General features: G+C 32.8%; 2 protein-coding genes across 2 annotated transcripts; both read left to right on the plus strand.

The window, feature by feature from the left end:
• Positions 1–1,106: 1,106 nt before the first annotated feature.
• Positions 1,107–2,626, plus strand: LOC122278394 (polygalacturonase-like). Its single transcript, XM_043088588.1, has 4 exons — positions 1,107–1,238; positions 1,354–1,641; positions 1,772–2,287; positions 2,393–2,626. Exons 1-4 carry the CDS (start codon positions 1,107–1,109, stop codon positions 2,624–2,626), a joined length of 1,170 nt encoding a protein of 389 aa, XP_042944522.1.
• A 6,766-nt stretch (positions 2,627–9,392) lies between these two features.
• LOC122278395 (RPM1-interacting protein 4-like) lies at positions 9,393–11,303 on the plus strand. The gene is made up of 5 exons (XM_043088589.1): positions 9,393–9,398; positions 9,496–9,508; positions 9,618–10,180; positions 10,712–10,915; positions 11,226–11,303. Exons 1-5 carry the CDS (start codon positions 9,393–9,395, stop codon positions 11,301–11,303), a joined length of 864 nt encoding a protein of 287 aa, XP_042944523.1.
• Positions 11,304–11,623: the final 320 nt, after the last annotated feature.

Here is an 11,623-nt window from a genome sequence, read left to right on the forward strand (position 1 = left end):
ATCTTTATATGTTACTCTGCCCCGCAAAATATGCATTATATATACAAAATATTAATCATTAACTTAATAAATATTTTTGTCACAAATAATATATATATATATATATATATATATATTTAGTGAAATTGGATCCCACTTTTTGAATAATGTCAGGTTTTTTATTTCTTTTTCCTTCCCTCTTCTTATGTTAGACGTTTCATGGGTGTTAACAAGGCAGTCCGAGATCTCGTTTTACCATAATTTCATGAACTCGGGCTAGTGAAAATTACAATACTATTGCTTGTACGTGTTGATCATCATACGTAGATCACCCGCATGCATGAATCTTTTGACTCAACTTCATACACTTCGTTCTGCATTTCAATCTTTCCCCTGCATGCATGGTGTCTGTCCTCGAAGACCAAGAAAACAAGCAAATTTCTCCAACTACATTAAAAGGAAAGACAAAAGAAATTGACAACTATCCCTCGTACATGTTTTCAATACAAGTTATTTTTCAGATTCATTAATGTTATTTATAATTTTATTTTTTATTCAATATTATTATAATTTATATAATTTGTTGCTAACGACGTGGCATTCATTTTGAACAGTTTCCAAAATTCATTGGTTGTGACGTATTTTACGCATGCCAATATTTCCCCAATACGGTACTAGCTAGCTAGCTAACTCGGCCTTGTCTTGGTATAAAAAAATCTCAGCCCTACATTTTATCTCTAAATAAAAGACACAGTTAATGTGGTTTTCTATTTCTTTTCACCACATTAAAAGACACAATTTATTCGACATATATATCTCTAGCAACATCAGACGGCGGCACTACCTAGGTGAAACCGTGCACTAGGAGGATAACTTAGGAGGTTAACGATGGAACAGAATTAGGTGAAACCGTGCATTCTAATTTGGTGAGATTGCATAACGGCCATCATCAAGTAATTGGTTTCAAATTTTAATGGTGTTGAGCTCAGTGCACTCCACTATATATTTATCAAACCAAACAAAACCAAAATATCGTACGAATCGAAGAACTCAGCACGGATCTCCCATACAACATCAGACGAAACAAATATTTTGTATAAAGTACAAGCAGATCATAGCCAATATATATGGGTTTGAAATTGAATATTGCAACCCTATTGGTTCTTTTAATTTTCACAACATCGGCGGCCAATGCCCAACCGACTGTCTTTAATGTTGTGAAAAAGTACGGAGGAAAGGTTAATGAAGATATCACCTTGGTATGTAAGCATGAATCCCAATCTACTTGTTACTTTAGATCTAAAAAATACATGTTTTCTCGTAATTTCTTCATGCTCTAATTGAACTAACTTTCATGATACATTCTGCATGTAGCCCTTGACAAATGCTTGGAAGGATGCATGTGCAACGCAGGGCGGAAGTAAAGTTGTGGTACCAGCTGGGACATACAGGTTGGGCCCAGTACAGTTAAACGGTCCATGCAAAAGCCCAATTGAGCTTAAAGTTAGAGGCACTTTACAGGCCCCAGGAGACCTTAGTTTCTTCAAGTGGGGCAGTTGGGTTAGTTTTTTACGTGTCGACCAATTAACTTTATCAGGCAATGGAACTTTTGATGGCCAAGGAAAATCTGTTTGGGGTAAATACGGCGGTGCCCTCCCAATTGTAAGTTCATGACTTCTATCTTTAACTAATCTTTGCCTTATATACAATATATGCCATTCTCATAAAACTTACCCCTAAGAAATATTTACACTAATTTTGTGGAGCTTGACAATGTTTGAAAAATGAACAGAACATAAGGTTTGACTTCATCACCAATTCAATTATTCGGGGCATAACATCGTTGGACAGCAAACAGTTCCATTTGCATGTTTTTGCATGCAAAAATGTTACCCTATTGCACTTAAATATTAGAGCACCTGGAGATAGCCCCAACACTGATGGAATCCACATGGGACGATCAACTAGAATCCGTATAATAGATTCCAAAATCGGAACCGGCGATGATTGTATCTCTCTTGGTGATGGAAACCAAGATATACTTATCCAGAAAGTAACCTGTGGACCTGGTCATGGGATCAGCATAGGAAGTCTTGGTAGGTATGAGAATGAAGAACCTGTGGTTGGGGTCAAAGTTCTTGATTGCAAACTAAGAAATACGATGAATGGTGTAAGAATCAAAACATGGCCTGCTTCCCTTTCTGGCATTGCCTCTGATATGCATTTTGAGAACATTTACATGAAAAATGTCAGCAATCCCATCATCATAGATCAAGTGTATTGCCCATGGAATCAATGCAAAGCACAGGTAATTATATAATATAAAACTAGTGTCAATTTATTATCTTGATGTTCAAAGTTGAAGAAATATTACTTATATTGTATGTATTTTTATTGTGTTTCTCGATTCTAGATTCCCTCGAAGATTAAGATCAGCAAGGTTAGCTTCAAGAACATACGAGGCACCTCTCAAACTAAGGAGGCCGTCAAGCTTCTTTGTAGCAAAGCAATACCATGTGAGAATGTGGAGATTAGTGACATAGACCTCGCATACCAGGGAAGCGATGGCCCTGCGACATCTCAATGTACTAATGTTAATCCTACTATTTTGGGCAGACAGAATCCTCCTGCTTGTACTTTGAAATAAACTTGCTACCTAATTAAAAGTTATATATATATATATATTACACACACACACATTTGGTGCATATTATAATTAATTACAATCATATTATATAAATAGTTACGTTGTACAATCTTTCTTTGGCTCTTTAATTTTTTTTTTTTTTTTATTTGTTACCTCCTTTCCATCTCTTCTTCAATTTTGTTTTTGTGATCTATGATGGTCGTTCATTTTAGGAACCATTTTTACTTTCTTGATTTTTTGGGTTTCTCGTTCAAAAGAATGAAATGTGCATGGGATGCTTATGTGGAGGCAGCTAGCTGTTGGTTTATCTCTCCATTTTGTTTCTTTTTACTTATTTTTTCTTCTTTGATGTCGACTTAAATCAACTATCTATTTCGGATTTCCTCTAATTTTAAGACCCATACTTAAATCCACTTTCTATAGATAACACAACTACAAAGAATTAGGCATACGGTGCTAGGCACGTGCCTTGCACATGCAGGCTATGCTAGTACTATTTTATAATAGCATTGAAAAAATACAGTAATTTTTGGAAAGGACGCTTCTATTGTGCGGCCCGGCCAGCTTTTACCGCTAGGCGTACCAGCTAATGCAATATCACTTTTTTCAAATAATATTTTGTAAACATTTGTTGTTTTAAAATACAAATTCACTAGTTGTAACTTTTTTAAATATTTAAAAAAATTAAAATTAAAATTAAAATACACTAGCGGTCAAACTGACCAAGAGCAAATTGATCAGAAATATTTCTCTTTCTGAAAAAATGTTAATTCAACAGTACTACCACTACCGAAAAGATTGCCACTCGACAAATATGGCAAACTTTCATTCTTGCTTTTGATCACATTAATTCCACAATCCGAAAGACTTTTTTATTGGGTGGTGATTTTGTCTCCATCTATATCACTAATTCTCTTTAATTTGACTGCTGTGAAAAAAAAAAAAATAAAGAAAAAAAGGAAAAGATTAATGTTCCTCGTGATAAATACAATTACATGCAAATTATGGGTTAAAAAAAAAAAAAAACTGAATGGGCTATTGTGAGCAAATAAAGTAAAATCAACGAGTCAAAATTGATTGATCCAGACATCTATTTTTAGATTTTAAAATTGTTTTTAAGTTTAAACGATAACATTTAGAGCTTTGTTACGTATAAACAAATTTACATATTGATCTACGTATTAATATTATTATCTTTATATTCAAAATTTTAATTAGTACTATTTTCATTAAAATCTGACTTTCTAACTAATCACTTTGGATACATATACATATTATTACATAAAATCACTTATAACTAGATTTTTCCTAACATTTATTTGGAGAAGTACTTGAAGCTAGTCCAAATTTGCCAATTGACTTATAACGTCAAGGTGTCAGCTCATGTAAGATCATCACATCAACAAATTTATAATGCTAAAACTGCCTACGTTAATATATAATGCATTAATTTCGGTCTAGACATATTAATTAATATGAGAAATTCTATTTATCATCATTTTTGTAAGCATAATCTCAACATCTATATTAATGTAACATTAAATTATGAGAAATTTTATTTACAGTCCCCATTTGAAGACTATAATATGCAGACCCTTTATTAAAGAAAAAAAAAATATCATTTTAAAAGGAATATTTTAGTAATTTTAAAAAATTTTAAAAATAAAATTAGCTATGCCTGTATTACAGTCTCCAAATAAAAACTGTATATAATATTACTCTTAAATTATTAGCTCACATGTAAAAGGTAACAAACAGTCTATAATCATTAAATATCACATCATTGATCAATAAGGAAATATATAATAGTTCAAGGGTTGGTGGGTAATATTACTCTTATAGTAATATTTTAGTCTTGATTGGCAATTAAATGGAGAGAAAGCGGCTTGACGTATTTAGAGAAGAGGAATTCTACACATCATCCTACACCACACACTTTATATATTTTAATATTATTTTTTATTTTTATTATTTTTTATTTTATTTTATTCTTATTAAACTAATTGAGTTATTCTATTTGTCATTCATACACTATATATTTATTATAAAAAGTGGCTTGATGTATTTACTTTGTCAGCACTTTGGCCTCGTTTGTTCACTACAAGTAATTCAGTCTTTTGCAACAATTTTTATAGTGTTGCAAATAAATTCACTGCCAAAGGAGATTAATTACAACAAGCATCCAATTCGCTACAGCTTCTAACATATATGTATTTGAAAATCCTTTTGCAGCAATTGTAACTCCTAATGTGACAGAAAAATGCGCTGCAAAAAGTGAAAAACTTCTTGCAACGTTTACAATCATTGTAATTGCGTTTAAATGATAGATGATGGAGCGTCAAAATGCCCGAAAATAAGAATTTCCCCCTTCGATTTTACACTGTACACTTCCAAATGCAGACTTCTTCCCCAACTTCTTCTTCCCCATTTTCTCTCCACGTACCTGCACATTAAGCAAAACTCACTCAAAAATGTTTCTACACAGTTGTCGTCTTCCACCGAAAACCACCACTAATAGCAATGCCCCCATCGATTTGGCACCGCAAAAGGTATTATGCTACATTTCCTCTTAGTTCGATAAATACCAATTTCCTGTGAGAAGTAGACGGTAGCAACCTTTTCCAGTTCAAAAATCAAGCTTGAAGACATTTCCTAAGCTGCCAGTCGACATCAAGTAAGACCCTTTTCTTTTCTGATTGCAAACGGTTTGCCAATTGGCCTCCTTGTTGTCTTCTCCTCCACTCAATTGTAGCCAATTAACATAGGTAAGATACTCTTTTTTTTTCTTCTTCTTCTTAATGAAAACGTTTAGGTCAAGTAGAAATTAGTATTTATTTTTAACATTTTACTCAAGTTGTTTGGCTAAAGTAATTAACCAATATTGTCGTTGAAACAAGGGTGGTTTTCTCTTCCAATTTCCCCATAAGTTGCCTATGTGTTTGTGTATGTATCGTGTAACTGTAACCATATAATGTAAATTAAAAAAATCACAATAATTACATTAGACTGACTAATAAAAGATCTAGATTCTTCTTCAATTTGTTCATTGATTTTATAATGTTCAATAGTATTTAGACTAGACAGGGAGTTACCATACAAGTGACTGGAAATGCTTCCATTTGGTAATAGCCCAATAGAGTCACAACTTCCAACTTGAGAAACTTGTTTCAAATCCAGAGTGCGGCAAACAAGAAAAACTGCTTCTTCTGTTTGAAATGACTGAATGTCTTGAAAAAATTGAAAAGAAATATTTAGCATATGACCAATTAATCTAGGAGGACTTTGTTGAGTTTACAATGAGTTATATAATTAAATGCCATATTTTGACTTGAGGAAGGAATTGGATATATCATGGTGACGCAAAATTAAAGATTACCTCTCTATGTATACAACACGGGTTTTCTGTAATGCTAAAACTAGGGTGAATGAATCTATCGAATATGGGAAACAAAAAAAGGAAAGAAAAAAAGAAAACATAGCCCATGATCAATATTCTTATTCACTAATATATCTTAGGAAAGTTTGTTTAGCCAACTGATACCATGAACTCTTCTAAACTGCAATTTTAATAATTTTTTTCTTTTTAGTTTATATAGTCTGTCCATTCTGTCTTTGTTAAACATAACAAAGAATTTTTTGTGGTTTTTTTTTAAGAGTGTATGTTTAATTTTTTTTAATTGTTTATTTGGTGGGAGTTTGTTACGATCCTTACTATGAGTCACCGTATTGTACTAAGGAAGGGATTGGAAATGGAATGATGGATATGGTTGTGAAAACAGATAATGCAACTAAAGTGTTTGTGAAAATGCAAATGAGAACCACAAGTTTCTATTGACCACAGGAATGCTTGATAAACTTCCAGTTTTTCCCTTTCTTCCTTGTGTTTTCCTTATATACATAAATACTACCCTGTAACTATGCTTTTGATAGGGTAAACTAACATTAATGATTGGAGTGAAATATTTATGGTTAGTTTTCGGTGAGTTATTCGAATACTTAGGCAAAATCATATGAGTTTATTTATCTTAGATTGGAGTGAAAGTTGTTTATGTGGAGGTGCTGCACCATTGGTAACAATGAAATCCATGGAGGTCTTTTTCTTTTTAATTTTAATTTCATCACTTCCTTTACGCTTCTTTTTATGCTTGTGATTGAAAAAGGGTCTACTGTAGTTACAAGTGGTTTTGACTCTTCATAAAAATATTTGCTATAAAGAATTGCTCCGTTATAAACTAAATATATTAGTCCAATACATAAGGTTTTACAAAAAATCTCTTACTTCTACTATTTTATAGCAAATAGTAGAAGGCTGATTAGTTTTGACATGCACGTACAGATCCAGAATAGGTGATACAATTTTTTGTTATGAAGCATCAAATAGCCTGCACATATGATGTCTCATACATGAAGGAAGTATATAATATCTTTCATTAATAATGGCTAAACATATATATATATATATATATATATATATATGTACTCATAAGCTAAAGCTAAAAATGTATGTATCACATTCTCTGTGTTTGCTAATAATATATTGTTAGATATAGATTCAGTCATGCATAATAATTATTAGCAAACACAGAGAATGTGACACATGCATTTTTAGCTTTAGCTTATGAGTACATATATGTATATATATAAGCAGGTGATGGCTTACTTAGACACTAAGCATATCTAGGCATGCATTAGCATCATATACATTTATAATATTAAGCTCTCAAATAATGGCCGACAATATTGAAGATACTCATGACTGAAAATTTTTTTGTTAAGTACTGATTTTGTTCTTTTGTTATTTGTAAGCCCCCATGTATATGGTACTTAGCCCTTTTTTATAAGCTTCCATGTAAATCTGGTTGTTGGATATTGGAGATGATTGATCAATTGTCAACGCAGTGAGTGCACTGCTCCTTTATAATTGCTTTTATGGTGTGTATTGATGCATTTTATGTATAACTACCAGATTGGTGTGTCTAGATGGAAATATCAAATATCCAACAAGGGCTGATACAGTCATGTGAGGAGCTGTTTTGTCCATCCCTCATGCCCAAGTGCATCTTGTTATATCTAACTAGATATAATTTATAACGATAGAAGAGAAACACAGTTGACATATTGTTATATCTATATTGTTAATTATATTAGTAGAAGTACTAAAATTCGAATTCCATATATAGGTGCTAGTTATATATATAGAGTACAAAAGTATTTTTGTACAAAAATTACTACTGAAACTGTATGTTTTAGTGGTAATTTGTTTTTTAAATTTTGTAATTGAGTATTTGCAACAGCTAAAAATCGCTAGAAATAGGTCCAAACTCGTCGCAATTCATTTATTCTAGCGATTTTAGTCTTTAAAAAAATATTAAATGCAACAAAGGAAGCAAGCGTTGCTTCTGTTATGGGGTATTTGCAGCGCTTTTTTGACTTTTTGCAACGATTTTAGTTCTTGAAAAAAATGTTAAATGCAACGAAATAAGCAAGCACTACTTCTGATATGAGGTATTTGGAGCGCTTTTCGATGTTTCCATCGATTTTAGTCATTGAAAAAAATGTTTAATGCAATAAAGGAAGCAAGCGTTGTTTCTGATATGGGGTATTTGCAGCACTATTGAAAGCTTTTGAAAGGATTAAAATCGCTGGAATTGCTCAAAAGCAGCGATCCTAATGGAAATTTTATAATCCATTCCCAGCGTGCTATTTTATAATTTGCAACGAAAATATATCGCTGCAATTGATTCTATTTGCAACGTTTTTACTTTTTTCTATATCTCTGCAATTGATAAAAAATGAAAGGTTTATAGCGTCGAACATATAAAGAACTAAATGCTGTTTTTGATCGATTGCAGCGTTTTTCATAGTATTTGCAATGATTTTGAGCGCTGATTTTAATTTTAATTGAATTGAAATTAAAATTAAAAGTTGAATAAAATATTGTTAGAATATATATTTTTTAATATTATTTTTATTTTGAGATTTAAAAAAGTTGAATTATTTATTTTATTTTTAAAAAAATTTAAAAAAATTATAATAATTAGATGAGTTGAGAGAATGAGAAAACAAACCATACGATCGAAGACTAATGGATCGCACGCATGCAAGAACTAGAGTGAATCCAGCCAAATATGTCAGAAGCAATGCAAAGGATCATTAGGAAACAAACAATTATAGGAAGTTTAATTATATTAAACAAACGATATTGAAATTGGGAACTTTCTTGTCTTTATTTTCAGCCAGTTTGTGGGCAGGTGTGGATTGGGAAGGAGGATTTGGAAAGGGATTAATTATTCCCAACGAATTGGAGTTAAAGCGGGGATCGAAATTCAGAAGCATGCGTCCCCGGATATCAACTGTCAAGCAAGGCCAGCTGCCGTGCTTGAATTTGTTTGCATTCTTTTTGCCGTCCAAGAGTTCACGCGTATTCTTCCTTTTAGAAGAAATATTTTAGTCGGGGGATACTGACAAGAAATAGAATTATGTTACTGAGAGACGAGAAAACGACAAAATGCCTAGTTCATCCATCAGTCGAGAATTTTGGGACGTCGATTTTAAAACGCAAAAACAAAGTTTAGTGTTGACTGTTTTGGGTTTCAGATAGCTTTTCAATTTATATTTGGTTTTGGAAACATTGCGGTCATCGTCTATTAATTCTTAAACCAAAAGAAGCCTGATCTTATGTGATATCCATGTCCATCGGTCAACACAACTTCTAAACGTACGGTTCCAAAAAGAGCCGTAGACTGAAGATCAACTCCCCTGATCAATGGCTGTGAGTGCTCGCGCGATCTTCTTTGTATCAGTGTTGGTACTGTTATGCATGATAATGTTCTTGATCTTCTTATCATTAACATGAAATTTTGTTGCAGATTTTCGGTTCAAGTAATGATCTTCTAGTTGGAATAATTCCTTCTGTTATATATATTTTCATTCTTGTGAACCTGTGATATTGCAGAACCATATCATCTTGTTAAGAAACATCCTTAAAAAGAATTAAAACTTGCATGTCTGCAGCAGCACTCACACGTACCGGAGTTTGGCAACTGGGAAAATGACAATATCCCTTACACCGCCTACTTCGAGAAAGCAAGAAAAGAGAAAGGTGGGGTGATGATAAACCCAAATGATCCGGAGGAGAATCCTGAGGCATTTATGTACATGGGTAGAGGGGGCTTGGAAATGACTGCTGATTACCGTGCAGTCCAGGCTCCTAGTCATCTCCATGTAGATTCCAGCACCAAGTCAGTCTCTCCGGAGGAAAAACAACACATTGATCAGGGGCATACAAGCCATCGTTCTCATCGTAGGAACCCTTCTGATTTACAAAAAAATGGGAACCCTAGGATCATTGAATTTGACTCTGGCAGCAGTTTATATAGAAGCAAATCTGATTATTCACTCATGCAGCAGCCTAGTTACCGACGGAAGAGGTCTGACAACAAGAAGACTCCGGCAGCTGATGGGGTTGATTGCTTCTCCTCGACTGTCGCCGGTCATGGCAGACAAAGATCACTCGGAAGTTATTCCTCTGTTGAAGTTGTAAATGATCTGCAGGTAACTATACATCTACAACTCCTTTACAAATCTAAATTATTTTGTAACTTCATTAAAAATAATTTCAATTTTATAAAACTATCCTCAATTTGAAACTAAATTATAAAATAATCATAAATGTGTTATATTTCATTAGAATATTTGAGTAATGAATTAAATTTAACAACATTTTGTAGCAGTTTAAGCTTTCAAAACAAATGATTAGGACTAAGATATGCTCTTTATGTCGGCACCGTGAGAAATATTATCTCACAAAGAAATTACACAAAAATAATATTATAAAATGACATAGTTTTATATAATTCATTAAATCTACTTTACAATAAAAATAACTTTACAATTTGACGAACCACATCATACCAGATCAGTTTGTGTGAATATTATTTTTGTGTAATCTATTTGTAACTAGAGTATTTCCCTTACATAAACATAAATTGTAGCTACTTCGCTTATCTATCTCTCTTGTTATAACTTATAATCTAAATTGGTTATACAATGATTGATTTTGCAAATTCTGTGGGGGGTGAATAGCATCGAAGAGGTGCATCATCGATACCCAAGTTTGGAGCTTGGAATGAAGCAGACCCAAAATCAGGAGAAGGATTCACTGTCATATTCAACAGATTAAAAGAGGAAAAACAGACCGAAACCTCACATTTCCCAGTTGAACAACAACAACAACCGAGTTATCATTCAAATACTGAAAGACATGAACGATCTTCCCCTAGATCAAAGGTATAAATTGCCAAAGAAGTTTTGTCCTTAATTTTATTCAAATCTCATCATTCAAGGAATTTTGATGCTTTTGTAGAATCTTGATGCATGCCATTAACTGTTTTCTTGACAATGAATATTAGAGCATAATGCAGTTCATGATGTATATAGTTTCATATTCTTATAAATTTCTTTGAGACTAATTTCCAGATTTTTCTTCATTACTGATCATCACAATCTGCAGATATGTTGCTGTCTGTTTTCAAGTGGAAGCGAGTGATTTACATGGCTTTGCTTCTGCTATTCACCTGCTCCTCTAAAAAGTGAACAGGGACTCATGTTCGTTGGTGCCGGTGCTGCCATGTTTCTCAGCGTATTGACTGATCAGGATTATACCCTTAAATACTAGTTAATCTAGTACAACTTGTGTGTTTTCTTTTTCTTGTTACTTCCTCTGAATGTTAAAGAACCTTTGGCAATTAATTAATTCTAAGATGCAGAATCTTTGTTCTTTTGTGATTTGTTTTGCTTTGTCGAATGTATTTTAAAATAAAAATAAAAAAAAGATCAAAGGTATGAAGGAAACTCAATTCCCGACTCCCCGAACATCCTCTTTAAGAGGGGTTTAATGATATATATTGCACCAACTAACGTATTTGTCACAACAATGTCAAGCTGGCTGCAAAATTAAGCATTGGCACGTAGATATATATTAGTACTTGACAACAA

This window comes from Carya illinoinensis, chromosome 10 (genome assembly GCF_018687715.1).
Source record: "Carya illinoinensis cultivar Pawnee chromosome 10, C.illinoinensisPawnee_v1, whole genome shotgun sequence".
NCBI classification, from domain to species: domain Eukaryota; kingdom Viridiplantae; phylum Streptophyta; class Magnoliopsida; order Fagales; family Juglandaceae; genus Carya; species Carya illinoinensis.

What these genes read in the sequence shown, in the direction of transcription:
- LOC122278394 (XM_043088588.1), top strand. Translation starts at nt 1,107, where the DNA reads ATGGGTTTGAAATTGAATATTGCAACCCTATTGGTTCTTTTAATTTTC. An exon ending in ACGGCGGTGCCCTCCCAATT is followed by an intron (nt 1,642 to 1,771) that starts GTAAGTTCATGA and finishes AAAAATGAACAG; the next exon opens with AACATAAGGTTTGACTTCAT. An exon ending in GGAATCAATGCAAAGCACAG is followed by an intron (nt 2,288 to 2,392) that starts GTAATTATATAA and finishes TCTCGATTCTAG; the next exon opens with ATTCCCTCGAAGATTAAGAT.
- LOC122278395 (XM_043088589.1), top strand. An exon ending in AAGTTGTAAATGATCTGCAG is followed by an intron (nt 10,181 to 10,711) that starts GTAACTATACAT and finishes GGGGGTGAATAG; the next exon opens with CATCGAAGAGGTGCATCATC. An exon ending in GATCTTCCCCTAGATCAAAG is followed by an intron (nt 10,916 to 11,225) that starts GTATAAATTGCC and finishes AAAAGTGAACAG; the next exon opens with GGACTCATGTTCGTTGGTGC.